The sequence below is a fragment of the Nematostella vectensis genome, chromosome 6, assembly GCF_932526225.1.
Source record: "Nematostella vectensis chromosome 6, jaNemVect1.1, whole genome shotgun sequence".
In the NCBI taxonomy this organism is placed as follows: Eukaryota; Metazoa; Cnidaria; class Anthozoa; order Actiniaria; family Edwardsiidae; genus Nematostella; species Nematostella vectensis.
In genome coordinates, this window is record NC_064039.1 from 13112173 (window position 1) to 13126876 (window position 14704).

At 37.9% G+C, this 14704-nt stretch overlaps 3 protein-coding genes across 3 annotated transcripts; 2 read left to right on the forward strand and 1 right to left on the reverse strand.

Moving 5' to 3' along the window:
- The first annotated feature begins 212 nt into the window (after positions 1 to 212).
- On the forward strand, positions 213 to 2563 carry LOC5497800 (fatty acid desaturase 6). The gene is made up of 2 exons (XM_048729093.1): positions 213 to 315; positions 1162 to 2563. The coding sequence occupies exon 2, from the start codon at positions 1169 to 1171 to the stop codon at positions 2237 to 2239; it is 1071 nt and encodes a 356-aa protein (XP_048585050.1). The 5' UTR covers positions 213 to 315; positions 1162 to 1168; the 3' UTR covers positions 2240 to 2563.
- Positions 2560 to 14509, reverse strand: LOC5521064 (pre-mRNA-splicing factor SLU7). Its single transcript, XM_032366064.2, has 19 exons — positions 14348 to 14509; positions 14002 to 14064; positions 13833 to 13920; positions 13645 to 13725; positions 13041 to 13141; positions 12630 to 12693; positions 12374 to 12445; positions 12213 to 12292; positions 12097 to 12142; positions 11668 to 11762; positions 11312 to 11379; positions 10142 to 10281; positions 9821 to 9877; positions 5452 to 5494; positions 5104 to 5165; positions 4597 to 4707; positions 3783 to 3857; positions 3472 to 3567; positions 2560 to 3402 (listed from the first exon to the last, which is right to left on the reverse strand). The coding sequence occupies exons 1-19, from the start codon at positions 14476 to 14478 to the stop codon at positions 3226 to 3228; spliced, it is 1650 nt and encodes a 549-aa protein (XP_032221955.2). The 5' UTR covers positions 14479 to 14509; the 3' UTR covers positions 2560 to 3225.
- On the forward strand, positions 6333 to 9264 carry LOC116604127 (tauropine dehydrogenase). The gene is made up of 4 exons (XM_032366065.2): positions 6333 to 6470; positions 6981 to 7189; positions 7696 to 8244; positions 8683 to 9264. The coding sequence occupies exons 2-4, from the start codon at positions 6992 to 6994 to the stop codon at positions 9142 to 9144; spliced, it is 1209 nt and encodes a 402-aa protein (XP_032221956.1). The 5' UTR covers positions 6333 to 6470; positions 6981 to 6991; the 3' UTR covers positions 9145 to 9264.
- Positions 14510 to 14704: the final 195 nt, after the last annotated feature.

Sequence of the window (14704 nt, forward strand, 5' to 3'; positions counted from 1 at the left end):
ATGGGTCTAGAAAGAAACAAAAAAAACTTCGGCGAAAAAAGGCTTGAAACACATTTTCTAAAAAGTGTTTGTCTTGGGAAGACATTTTTTATTTTATATTCAAGTTATCTGCATTATATCCCGTAAGGATTGTTTTTTTTGGTATTTGAATATTTTTTCCAGCCCTTTCCTTGATGCGGGTTGCCTGTGCCTATACTTCCTTATTTGTCGAGTCAAACTTTTTGACATAAGTGGATGGAAAACAATAACACCAGGTAGAAGCGACGGGAGACATCTTTCGCGCTTTCTCTACAAGGAAATCTTCTATTTGCAGAGGTAAGATGCTGTCAACTGTGTGCTTTTTATGCAAAATCCTATGCTTTTAGTTGCACTTTCTTTTTTATCTAATTCGGTGTGATAGTTAGCATGATTTTCACGGAAATGCAAGTACATGTTTGCATTTTCTGCCGGTGGCTTGATAAATAGTAATAAACCAGTAATATGCAGCTATTACCCGAATTTTCAAGCTTCATTTCACAAACAATGGACATTTTTTTGATGTCTGCATACCCTCATTACACAGGCTTTTACTTTGTTTCAATATTTTGCGTCTCCTATTTTGAATAAAAATAACTAAAATAAAATGCATAAAATATGCATAAAAATGCATAAAAATAACTAAAATAAAAGTAGGAAGCGAGGAAGTAGGAAGGGAGAAAAAAAGCCTTGCTTATGCCCTCAGGGAAAGGGGTGGTGGTGGTTTTCTCCCTCTCTCCAAATTCGGTGGAAAATTAACATATGAAGTACTTGCTGAAATTTTACCCTCTGACCCACTCTACTACCCTCTCCCCCACAAGAGGAAAGAAAAAAATCCTCTCTATGAATAACTGCATTTATCTTTTCCCTTTTTTATCAATTCAATCTATGTATATTCTATCTACTTATATAATTCAATCTACTTGTATTCTATCTATTTATACATACTTTCTACTTATCCTTTTTTTAGCTTTCTGAACATTATGAAAATGGACTGGTGCAATAAACTTATAAAACTTTAAATATGGTAAAAAAAAGCAAACAAGATGACTTTATATGCCTAGTGTATGGAATGCTTCTTAACAATCAGACATAAGGAAAAGAGTGTAAAAAAACTTGCCTATTTTTTTATTTTGTTCTCAAAAGGATAACAATGGAAGAAGCTGTTCAGAGGAAAACAACCAATGGAAAAGCACTGGGGAATAAAACGAAAGAAACTAATAACAGTGGCGTCAAAGTGCCATCATACAGTCATCTGAGCTCACTTGTGAAGAAAGTGGTTGAAGAGAGCTCTTGGTGGGAGAAACATGGTGTTGATCTAGCATTAATGGTCTGCACAATAGCAGCCACACCTGCGGCCTTTCTTCTTATGGGGCATGGATCAACCATTGGCTTCATTGCAGGATTTCTTCTGCTTGGTTACGTTCATGGGGCAACAGGGGTGAAGTTTGGTCACTGTGCTATCCATGACTCCCTCGTGGGGACCTCCAAGTTCTGGAATCGAGTTATGAGCATTTTATTTGTGGAGTTTTGGGGCGGATTTACTGATGTTGGAGGTCGTGAAGCGCATATTCAAATGCATCATCCTTACACTAACATCATTGGGCTAGGTGACTCAAGCGTTTGGAAAGTCCCCATTCTTGGAAGGGTCTCTTATCTGTTTATTGGTCCCATTTTTCTGCCGTTGATTTATCCTCTTGTTGCTATAAACCTCCTTGGTCCACGTCCACTAGAAATCCTCAGGTTATTGGTTGTCATTGGTCTGGGCTACTGGTTTCAGATATGGCTTTTCATGAATGTGTCTGGTTTGACTTTTGGTGCAGCGCTTCTGTGTATGTTTCTTGTGCGCTCCATCTATGCCATACCATACATTCATGTGAACATCTTTCAACACATTGGTTTGGCAATGTTTGACCCCAAAAATAAGCCCAAGAGTCGATTGTTTCAAATGTCAAATGGGGTATTAAATCTTCCCCGGATCCCCCTCCTTGACTACACCTTCGGACATGGGTTGATAAGTTGTCATGTTGAACATCACCTGTTTCCACGTCTATCTGACAACATGTGCCTAAAGATAAAACCAGTGGTTTCTAGTTATCTCCGAGATCATGGCCTTCCTTACAACGAAGACACATACATGGACAGACTCAAGATGTTTTATAATAGGTATGATGAGCTGATGGTGAATGCTCCAAAAATCACTGAATTGGTGGGAATTCAGTAAATGGAGAAGACTTTGCTGACTCACCTGTTAGCCTTCAGTTTTAGGAAATTAGTGGTAAATTTGCTCATTTTATTGAAACAAGTCCCGAATTGATTATCTGCCCTAGTGGACAAAAAATATTTTGCTTTAAAGCAAGTTAGTTCTAATTGGTGTAGATAGTTATCCTGTATTTATGATCCTAATTTTTTTAGTGACATGCTTCCAATGGTGTTGCGATTTTAACTTTTTACTGAATAAGATTGAATAAATTGAAAATATTTAAAGATAGAAATTACTTGGTGCTTATTTATCCCAATAAATTATAAAAATAAACTAGAAAATCCTTTTTTGTTCTTTATTTAGTTCTATTTACAAAACTCATATTTTGCAAGAAGGTTAACAAAGTCTTTCTCGTGCATAAATGTATAAAGCCCTATTGCGTTATAACACATTCTTTGGAAATCTTTAGAAAAGCATAACTCCTTTCTTCATTACTTGGTCTGATGGTGTCTCAAATAAGACATACATGTCACCTATCAGTGAGCTGTGTATCTAAAGATCTACTAACACAGAGCAGCTACATAATAGGCTATGTTAGTCCTTTTCCTTTGGTTGGTTTGCATAGTTCTAGTACCCAGACCTGTAGCAGGCCTCAACATATTTGAAGGGGGGCACAAGGGGGGTGAACTAGGGGGAAACAATAAGAAAACTTCGGGGTGCACAACCATGCCCCTACTGGTCACTTTCTTAAAATTGTCTAAAATAGGGCCCAGGGCCCCACCCCCTGCTATAGCCTGGTATTACAGGAACATAACCCAGGGGTGGAAGTAGGGGGAATTAGGACAAGAGAACTAAGAGAAAATGGATGACTCCCACCAACTGTACCCCTATTTTGGCTCCTTGTACTATCGCATTGTAGGGTGTTTTATCCTCCTGTGGTTGTCTCATTCTGTATGCCTTCATTTCCTTTTACTTGTCCTTCGTTGGAGTTTCTACATCCCACTTAACTAAAGAAAGTCCTTCATTGGATCATCCCCCTGTCGACGTCTCATTCTGTATGCCTCCATCTCCTCTTCCGTCACTTCTTTGGTGTCTCCACGTAAAGAATTGTATGGACGACTGCGCTCATCCATGGCCAGCAGCTGCTCGGCCTGTCTTTGTTGCTTTTCTTCTGCTCGTAATGCCTGTAATATAATAAATGTTCAATAATTGCCCCTTAATGGCTTGTCCCTTAGTTGTTTAAACAAATTTACCTTTTTTAGTTTGATTCGTTTTGTTTCTTCATCATCCTCATCATCATCTGCTTTATGATCCCTTTTCTTTCCTTTCTTTCTGTTTTCCTGATGCATCTGAACACAATAACAGCACCATTTAGATTAAGGTTACCATTAGGTAACCATGGTAAAAAGACACTTCCTTGACTCTTTTCTAAATAAATAAATAAATTGCAGCTAGATGATCAATAATGAGAGTGCAGATTCAGATTTCGTCGAGTTGAAGTCATAGGATGGCTCTGCCAACTGCGCCACAAAGGCTCCAGCCTGTGACAGAAAACATTTTTTACCTCCAGTAGTGATTTTCCACTGTCCTCTGCTTCTTGTATTGTCTGTGCTGCTGTCGTCATTGGCATACCAACCCCCTAGTCAAGTCAAGGTGCAAAGTTTAAAATCACATCAATAAATCTCACATGTAATGTACATCTCATTGGTAGCAGGACTGAGGGGGGGGGGGGGGGTGGGGGGAGGCTCCCCCAATAATTTTCTCATAAGAAAAAAAATATATATAGTATTTAAGATATAATCAGATATATAAGATATATCATAGTACTCTTTGAAAAAGAGACAGAAGGGGGGGGGGGGGGGGAGGGTTTGAGATAAATATGGTAGTACACTTTGGAGGAGAGACAGAAGGGGGCTGGGGGGGGTGGGGGTTGGGGAGTCTGAGATAAAAAAAAATACAATTTGTTTTGTGCCCCCAAAATATAATTTTGCTTATGTTACCCATGCATCTACAACTATTTAGGAGTGTAGGGGGGCTGTAAGCCATTTTAAAAATTAGGAAAAATATAACCAAAATAGCAAGAACCTCAAATAATAAGAGATGAGCATTAGAATTAGACTAAAACCTAAGTGTGCTCAATAGCGATAAAGAAAACTCTTAACTTGTGTTAAAATATTATCTGATCTTCAAAACCACAAACCAATGCCCCACCCTACTGATAGCTCTTAATCCTTAAATCACCAGTCTTTTTGCACTAAAATTTAATTAAGATTTAAATTCTCTTATTCTTCTTTAATAAAATAAAACTTGAGATTGATTAATGTACTTGATAATAAAAACATTCAGATTTAAAAAGGTAGAACACAGTAGTCTCTTACCTTGTCATAAGAAGCTTTCCCTGCCTCCCCAGTACAAAAGGAGTTCTTGACAATAGAGTAACAGCAATCATATCCCCAACTGCCATTTTCCCAGTAGGACCCCCATACACTCTGGAAAATATGATATAACATAAATATGGGTTACATTGAAAAGGTAAGGGTTTAATAGCAAACCCAGGGGGATACAAAAGCCAATAAAGGAGGTAGTCATAGAAATTATTTTTCAGTTTCAAGACTTTAAATCTATTTTGGATATGATATCCTGTTGGTGAATCAACCTATTTCAAGACAATGCCAGCTTGAAAAACGTTAAGCCAATTAGGAGGCTCTAAGGGCATTGTAAATTGTACACCCTAGCAATCATATGTGGATATTTTAGGGGGCTCCCCCCTAGGTGATAGAATAGCTGACTTGTGAGGTTTCCATAATTTTTGCTTATTTAGTAATTTTATTGTGTATCATTCATATTTTACAGTTCTATCAATAACTAACTATCTGTTAACTCACTGTGTGGTTATTGATGTAGACATCCTCTTCATATTTTGACTTTGCAACTGCTTTGTCTTGTCCTGTTTAAAATTTAGTAAAAAAAAAAGATCACACAGGGGAACACAATATATCTAACATATGGCAGGATGTACATTTTGTAAATGTTAGCTGCCATATATTTCCTCTACTATTTTGTTCTGAGGGGTGCCTCCTTCTGGATCCACCACTGTCAGAGCAAACCTTGTTTTCAAATTCATTATTTTCAAATCACTGTTCTTCATACTCTCAAAACAGGGTAATGTTCTTGGCTTTTTGAGCGTTGTTAGACTGACAATAACAGAATGCTGATTTGAACTCATTACATACCTTTGACAATTTTGCCTGTGCGAGAGTATTCCACATAATTTTCCTACGATATCAATAAGAGAATATTAGTGATACAGCCAACAATCAGGGAGAAGGGGGACTTTTGAGCTACCAACCCAAAAAGGGATAGACAGAACAACAAGAAAATTTATTATTATTATTATTATTTTGGTGAACTAGAGGAATAGGGAAAAGCAGAGAAGTATATGCCGTAAAAAGTAGTATGATAAATTGAAAAGTAATGCTAAAATGTGTATATAAGATATTGACCACTTGATCAAAGCTTCCATCAATAGATCGTTGACACGTGACTGTGCAACGTTCTGAACGATACGACGGTGGTTGCATATTAAATGAATGGTGTGCGATCAAAGAGACATTGCGAAAGAATGTGTACTTATTTTAAATAATCATAGCAATCTGGAAAAGTTTCGATTAATTTATCATTTTTCATTAATTTGCTAATAAGCCAGAGTCGAACGAGAATTCTACGACAAACGATTTTCATTGGACTTCCTCGCAGATCGTGGTTAAAGCTCGCCCATACAGGTGATTACAGGCTAGAATATAATATCTTTTTTGTTTACATCCTCCTAAAGAATGCTTTTTTCAAAACTGTACAATTATTATCGCGTTACTGAGCCATGCTTCTAGCTGGGATCCAATTATTCTTGTACAAACAATGCACAAGCCATAACCAACATCTGGCTAAGAAAATATTATTTATATTAGTTTCGTCCAGCAAAGGCACGAGCTTAAAGGAAATTTTAGCAGGCGAAAGGTTAATTTTAGCATGGCAAAAACAATAAAATAAGACATATTTGATGAGGTTGGAGCTCAAAGCGAAAATGTGAAACAGTGCACGTCTTCATGTCTGGAGCAATGCATTGTGGATTATGGGACGAGTCACGCAATCACTTCACTTCACAGACAAATAGCTTCCACCTCGGCCTCATCGAGTCGGCGATATTTTCTCTAGTCTTCTGTAACTTAAAGTTGAAAAATCTTTATCCTTAAAGGTACGTTTGAAAGGGGGGGGGGGGAGTTCTATTTTAAAAGGAGTGATGTTAGTGGTGACACGTAGAATAAAAACGTGCGAAATTGCTTTTGATAATTCCGTGCGAAAGGTTCAATCGAATATGAACTTCAAGGTGTCATGTGGTATTTCTGTAGTTGTAGAAAGCAAAAGAACTTGTTATATCTTTCGGAAACCCTTGGTACCGAATCAAGTGCTAACTTTTCTCTGCGTTAACATTTATAAATTAGGCTTTAATGTCGGAGAGAAGGGTTAGGATAGGAAAGTGCTATTTTATCACCATCCCTTCGATTTTTTATCGTTGCTTTTAATAGTTCTTCAAAAAATAAAGTTATGTAACAGGAAAAGGAAGCATATTGTGGTTAAAGAAAAAAGACAGGGCATATTTCTCGCAACTCTAGTCGTCATTCAAACGGAATATTCCTTTGTAACATTTATTTCTTTGCCCCTGGAGTTTCTCTCTGGGTAATAGTTCTTGACTTGCCATCCATAGCTGCTAACATCATGAGTGAGACACTGAGATTGGTTGTTTGTGGAGGAGGGAATGGTTCCCAGGCTTTGTCCGGCCTGGCGGCCAGCCGGCCTAACACCCACGTCACCCTGTTCACCCTTTTTCAAGACGAGGCTGCCAGGCTGAAGGCAGCCATGGGTGAAGAGGGTATTAAGGTGATCCAGCACCGCGCCCATAAGGAACCAGAAGTGGTGAGTGCTATTCCAAAGGCTAAATACTCACAGGTGTCTTGAATTGTTTCGATCTCATGTGGTCGTTTCTACAGTGCAGCTTTGGCATTTATTTTATCTTAACTCACAACACTGTCCAACACGATTCATTTCTACTCGACACAAAAGTGTCACAATCTAAAAAGCTAACATAAAGAAATAACTAACAACTTATAATGATATAATTTGGTCACTGCTGACTTAAAGATAATCAGCTTCAATTGAAGAGTGCATGACTGCGGCACGAATGAATACTTGCACAGATTTTCAAATAAAACAAGAGGCAAAATGCCCAAACATGTGTCAATTCTGTTGCAAAGTTAATTTGGGAATCTGTGTTTACAAGTGTGCACTACTGATTTAGGTAAGCCCCAGTGCAGCTATAGATTGAGCTGTGTGACTAAAATTGCACATCACAAGCTTTGAGTCCTGTAACTTGTTGTATCATATATCAGCCTATCGCCTGAATATTGTTTTTTGTTTATTAGTTCCAAGGAAAGCCCCATGTGGTGACAAAGAATGCTGCAGAAGCAATCCCTGGCTGTGACATGATCGTCTTTGTCCTACCAGCGTTTGCCTTTTCCGAATACCTGCATGCCATGAAAGAACACCTGCAGCCGGGCATGTCCCTAGTAGCGGCCCCGGGGCAGGCGGGGTTTGAGTTTGAAGCACGCTCTATCCTAGGCGACAAATACAAAGATTGCACTGTGGCGTCCTTCGAATCCCTTCCCTGGGCATGCAGAGCTTCTGAGTTTGGCAGACAGGTTGACCTCCTCGGGGAGAAGGAAACCATCATTGGTGCTGTTGAAGAAGGTCTCGTGCCAGCAAAGAAGAAGCCAATTGAGAGTCTACAATACTGCATAGGGCCCAAGCCTAAGCTCATAATTGGGAGTAATAGCCTTGTTGCGATTTCACTGATGTCTGTCAATGCCTACATCCATCCGCCAATCTTCTATGGTAGCTGGAAGAATTGGGATCAAAAACCACTCAAGGAGAAGCCACTTTTCTACCATGGCTTATCAGAAGAGAGTGCTAAGGTAAATGTTTAAATCTGAATTTAGCCTTCAATTCCTAAAAGCAATTAATAGATAATAGAGTTGACGTTGCCAGGCCATGCATGGAACTATCATTAAACTTTGAAAACTGTCTTTGATATTATAGTAAGTTGCCTTGGGCAGGGGTCTGCTTCAAACAATGTATCAAAAAAAAGGCAGAATCTGTCGCAAAGGCCCCTTAAAACTTTTACGAAAATGCAAAATAAAAATTTTCCGGTTGATTTTCTATCAGTATAAAGTATAAAAAAATCCATTTTTATAAACCCTCATAATTTTCAAGATGTTCTAATCTAAGGCTGTAAATTATGACAGTTTAAATAGTCACCTAAGGATGTGATAAATATATTTAGATACAATACCATAAATCCTGTCTTTGTGTGGTACTACCATTTTAGTAATGACTGGCATTTTTTCCTTTAGATTATGGACAAAGTGAGTGATGAGGTTGTTGAGATCGGCAAAGCCATCCAGAGGCAATGCCCTAATGCCAATATGGCATCTGTCAAAACCCTGTATGACTATTACATGAGGGTTTGGAGTGCTGAGATTGAAGACCCCACCAACATATACACTGTAATGAAGACAATGATCCCATACAAGACCCTCTACCACCCCATGAAGGAGGTTGAAGGTGGCTTTGTCCCTGACTTCAGCAACCGTTATGTGACTGAAGACATCCCATTTGGCCTGGTGGTGTTGAGAGGAATTGGTGAAGTTGCAGGCGTCAAGACCCCTATGATGGACGAGTGCTTGGCATGGTTCGAAAAGGAGACCGGGAAGAAGTATATTGTTGATGGCAAGTGTGAGGGGAAGGACATTAGTTCAACTAGGGCCCCACAGCGGTATGGCTTCAAGACAATTGATGATATGCTAGGCTTTTGAATTGGAACTCTCTGTTTAGGCAAGAGATGCTGGCTTGTTGGAAATTGTATTTAGCAGTGTAAGTAAGTCAGTTCACAAAGCTAATGTTGTATGGTAATAAAGTGCTGACTTGTCCTGAAACCTTTCCATAATCATAGACAGGGCGCGGGGATTGAAAACAAGCCGTCGCATTTGCAACTAGATATTTCAAAATGCACCCACTAAAAATATAATTTGATTACAAACCAGCAACCAACAAACACCTATTAAACATTCTAAACAAAGACAATAAGAATGCTCACTACAGGTTTAGAACCTAAGCCTCCCTACAAAACTTGTTTGAATTCTGTGACTAAAAACTCAAAACTAGTTACACACATACTATGAGCCCTAAGAAATGGAAAAATGATCAAGTATGCTATTCCTGGACTAAAAAACCTCACGGCAAGCAAGATGGTTTGATTTTTAGCCTGTTTCTCTGTTTCATCACCTAACCACTCAACCTGTTTAATTTGATGACAACCCATGTACAGAAGAAGGAAACACTAAAATCAGCTTAAAAATTAACAAAAAAACTAATGAAACAGTTGTTTTTTTTCAACAACTTTATTACATAAAAGATGGATATATAAGAAGAAGAATCAATGTTTGAAAGTTTGGGGGAATAGGTGTAAATTATATCATCAAAAGCCTTTACCGTTTGGGCGAGAAGCAATTCCTTTGAAGGAGCGTCAAGATGTTCCTCTCCTCCGTACTGAAAATAACAATTAATTATCAAACAATTAGTGACTGCTTTACAAAAAGTAAAACTAGATGAAAATTGATGACAGTATTTATATAACAGACTAAGATATGTACAGTACCTGCCCTTCAGAAAACAAAACTTTAGGGATAAATTGAGATATACTGTGGAACATTTATAGAACTGACATCATTTGGACTTGTGGAAGTGTCTGTGGTATTGTGTGCCATAGTTAATCTAAAAAATTTCTTGCAGAATCAAGTACTCATACTGTACCTTTTCCAAAATGGACTGTTTCTTGTCCTTCTCAAAATACTCCTTCTTGACTTTATACTCCTGGTTAAGGAGCTCTAACTTAGTTGGATCTGCCTGCAGATGGACATCTGCTCCCTTCTCATAAGCCTGCCAGGCAAACACTGGAATACAAACAATCAAACGACAGTGTTGAAAAACGCAAGACAAGTTCCAGTACCTCACGGTAAAACCAGCTTTTTTTTACGGCTTTTTACCGGCGAACCGTCACATTTTGGCGAATGCTAAGAAAACTAGCGCAAAGCTAAGGCTAACATTTTTTTTAGACTCCCTCATTATTAAACAAATCTGTCATCTTTTGTACAGTATGGTTTTAATGCTGTACAATTAGTCAAAACAGTGACTGAAGTCATCCTTGGTACTTTCACTAGAATGATTCAACACTACAATTGTGTGTGTTTTCGCCAGAGCCCGCGCATGCGCATATGTCCAATAGAACTGAATCCCCACAAAAGATTTATTGAGAGGTGTGACTTTAATAACAACTGTTATTCCTTCTATGCACCCACAGAGCCTGGTGATGTGTGGAGGCTAGAGTACCAGGAAGTTGTAATGACTTTGTATCCTCAGGGTGATATAAATAAAACTGTTTCCTCAAATCTTGCAATCTTTAGGGTAACCAAGAGGAATGCAACCCCTGGAAGAAGCCACTGATACAACAGGTGCTATATGCATTCAAATGGGAGTCACCCAAATCAGCTAACTCATGTGTTAACTTCAAGTGTTATTTCAAATTCTTTTATTAAGAAATCAACTTGTGTGTATGTAATGCTTTCAGGCGTGTACACGGCGGGTGTGCCCAGCTTGGCGGCCAAAAGTGGGTCATTTGTTATTAAGGAATCTTCAGATATTATGCTTTTTTCATATGATACCTATGACTGCGCACCCCCCTCAGCCAATCCTGGGGACGCGCCTCGCTTGATACATACCTTGATGTAAACTATGCATTAACAAAAAAATTAGCTTAGAAAAGAGGGAGATGCTTTATAAAGGAGCCTGTCGTCTGAACAAATACATGTGTATAGTATGCATATGAACGATGAACAAGGTTATCTTGTGATTTTCCTGCAGCAGGTGTACAGAAATGTAGACACAATAACATATAAAAGTGAATGACTGGATTCAATAACTTACTTTGTGTCTGTGCCATCTTTGACGTGTCCCCAGAGTAACGAACAAAATTGTCCCCAGAATATGTGACTCTGAATTGAACAAACAAATACATAATGTTTTTTTCTCTGTTGATTGTATTTTTTTATTTCCCAAAACTGATAAGTATGGTTAGTACAATATGAATTTTTGTTTGACTTTTTTATTGGGGGAGCACTCCTGTGTAGTTGATGCCCTTAACTCCCTGGTGTTCGGGAGAAGTATTTGAATGTTTAAATGGCAGCTTTTAACATTGCAGGTATTTTGAGTGTATAACCAGGGAGTTAACATATGAGGCCAAATATTTTGGTATCTCTTTGCAATTTAATGTCAATACTTACAGAGATGAGCGGTCCTTGTCTGTCAGGGGGTTCTCTCTCATAGATCGAGTCTTAGGATCGTAGTATGCTGAGTTTATATCGAGGTTGTAGAGGTACTGTAGAAATACAAGGTTCAGATCTATACCTGGAAGTGTATCTCAAGAGACAGGCCCTCCCTGTATGGGTCTGTATGCTATCACTCTTTCTCCACTACCTGGACAATTTCTTATTGGGAATTTATTTGAAGGTGGGGGCTAAAGAGAATTCTACATCATATCTATTGTCATTATTTCACTTCTTGTGGAATTAAAAAAGTTAAAGGCTTCACCATAAATTTTACAATCAATTCATTCCCAATTCTGGACACAAAATGCCATTTGCAAATAAGAACCCCCCTCCCTCCCATTAAGAAAATAGCAACAACAACAAATCATCTCAGTGTTTTCCCACCTTTGCTGTGTCCTCACGAATCCTAAGATTCCTGACAGTAGTTCGTCTAAGCAAAACATAACAAAAACATATTAGACAAGTATAAAATCTACTTCCATCCAATTGGGAATGCTGACCTTTTTGTGTCAAACTTCTGTCCAGGCATGTCGGCATCATCTGCATACTTGTCTTCATCTTCGTCATCTGATAAGACCTCCTAATTTAAAAAGAATGGATGCAGGTTTATGAATAGCTGATCAAGTGTTATTTAACAAACAAAAGTATTTAACACACTTACTTTGATTTCTTCTGGCTTTTTTCCTTCTGCTAAATCCTTCTCTAGCTTCTCTGCTTTTAAATGTTGTTTTGCCTGTCAACAGAAAGCATTATGTTATGTAGTTAATATTTGTTTGTAGCCAAACACAGCAATTTGATTAAATACTTGCTCTTTGATCTCCAGTCAAAGAGCAAGTAATATTGCAGTATAGATTACTAAAGTTATGACAAATATGTGATGTGAAATTGGGAATCCTCTGTTGTAACAAACAACTTACCAATTCTATCTTCTCATACTCCTGAATAATTCTCTTATGTTCATTCACATCGTAACCATTCCATCTGAGAGAGAAGGCAAAAAGGATTTCACTCTTTTATCTTTTTTGGTACACTTTTTTGGAGCACTTGTTTGAGGCTAATGTACAAAACAGTAGCAATGCTAACAATGACAGCTGTATGGCTGACAAATAAACTTATTACAGTAGATGCTCAAGACATGAGTAGCATGGAACACTAAAAGGTTCTGGGTCATTCCTAAATTGTTGGAGTTTTGGGGGAGGGCCAGGTGTAATAATTTCAAAATTTATACCATTAGAGGGAACACTTATTTGAGAGAAAGTGATCACGTAAAGTTTGTTAACATAATAGGGATATGATCTTTGAACTACCAATGAATATTTTGTACTTACCTATCTCTTTTGCTGTCATAATCAAGACTTAGATCTTTCTGGATATACTCGTCTGGCCTAATGTCATCACCAGTAAACCTGGCACCAACCCTTCGTGGCCTCTATAGAAAAATAGACCTTATTAGTTGACATCACAGAAATAGGGTAATTCCAATAACATGTTCCCCCCTTTTTTTTAAATTATAAGAAAATAACCATAAGGGGAGTGGCTGTGCTCCTGTTGTTTTCTTAATTTTTCTGTATCGTGCCCCCCCCCCCCAATAATTTGAGGCCTGCTATGGCTATAAACATACATGCATTAGATATAAGTTATACATAGTATAAGTGTTCAGTCCAAACATACAACAATATTGAACCATATCAAGTGTTAACTGTGTCACTGTTTGCCATGATTGCTGTGAGAGAGTGTGAGAGTCTGGTGAGATAGAATGATAACTAATTCCTTGCTTTAAGAAAGGAAGCAAGTCAGTCTGCTGGATTTGTTCCAGTTCCAGGCAGCAATTCCAAAGTTTAGACCCACAACAACTAGAGCTACCTGAAACTGGAGGATTTAGAACTCCAAATTTACTTTCACTGAAAGTTGTGAGGATTGTCTCTTACTTACCTCTAAGCAATCCCTCTTTTTATGGGTCATTGCTCCACAATTCTCACAGGCTCCTTTTCTGAACTTCAATGGTGCTTTGATCTTCAAAATTAGTAGAAATATTTCAACTCTGTGTATTTATTTTATATGGGAAAGGTATATTATAAAATGGAATGGTGCTGTACAGGAGACATGATAGTAAAACTTACATTAGGTATCCCCCTCTTGTACCATTCATTAAGAGCTGCAACTTCTTTCTTTTTCTCTGGCTGAGGTCTTTGATGCTTAAGAGTTGGTCTATTTGTTCCAATAAAAAATATGTATACATATATCAACTGGGAATTCTCAAAAACGCAAAAAGCAGAAAAGTCAACATACCCTGTCTTGCCATAGTACCAAGGAGCAGCTGATATATACTGTGGAATGTGAGGGTTGATGTCCCTGAAATTAGAGTGTTCCAAACCAGTTTATTCTAAATAAAACTAATTCACATACCTATAATCAAATTGTGCGTTTGTGAATGGATCATCTAGGTAGAGCGAGGCTTGCTCAAAGTCTATCCTTTGGGATAATTATGTAACTGCCTTTTGCTCTGATAAACAGAGATCGCTATTCAACGTTGAAAGTGCGTCGTATATACTTTAATCACAAACGCAACAGAGTAAAGAACGCGAGCTTTTTTCGTGCTTGATCACAAAGTAAAATGAAGACTTAATTTCTTTACCTTCCTTCTTCATCCTGTAACGCTGGGGCGGTACCAGCTTTTCGTGCTTCCTCGAGTTCTTTTTCCTTACGCCAGTCCAAACGAGTTTTTTTCTGTGTTTCTGTGGTACTAGTCGCTCTTTCGTCCGCCATTTTGGATTCGATGAGATTTCCCGTGATCCTTTACAATATTAACAAACGCGTTAAAAGCAATATTTCGGAGGGGTGGTTAGAGCGTAGTAATATAAAGTAAATATATGACAAATTTTCTGCAAAAAATTATTGTATAAAAATATAAGAAATCATAAATGCAAAATGTGCTGAACTATATATCTCAAAACTACAAAATCTATTCAATACTTTTTAAATTATAATTAAA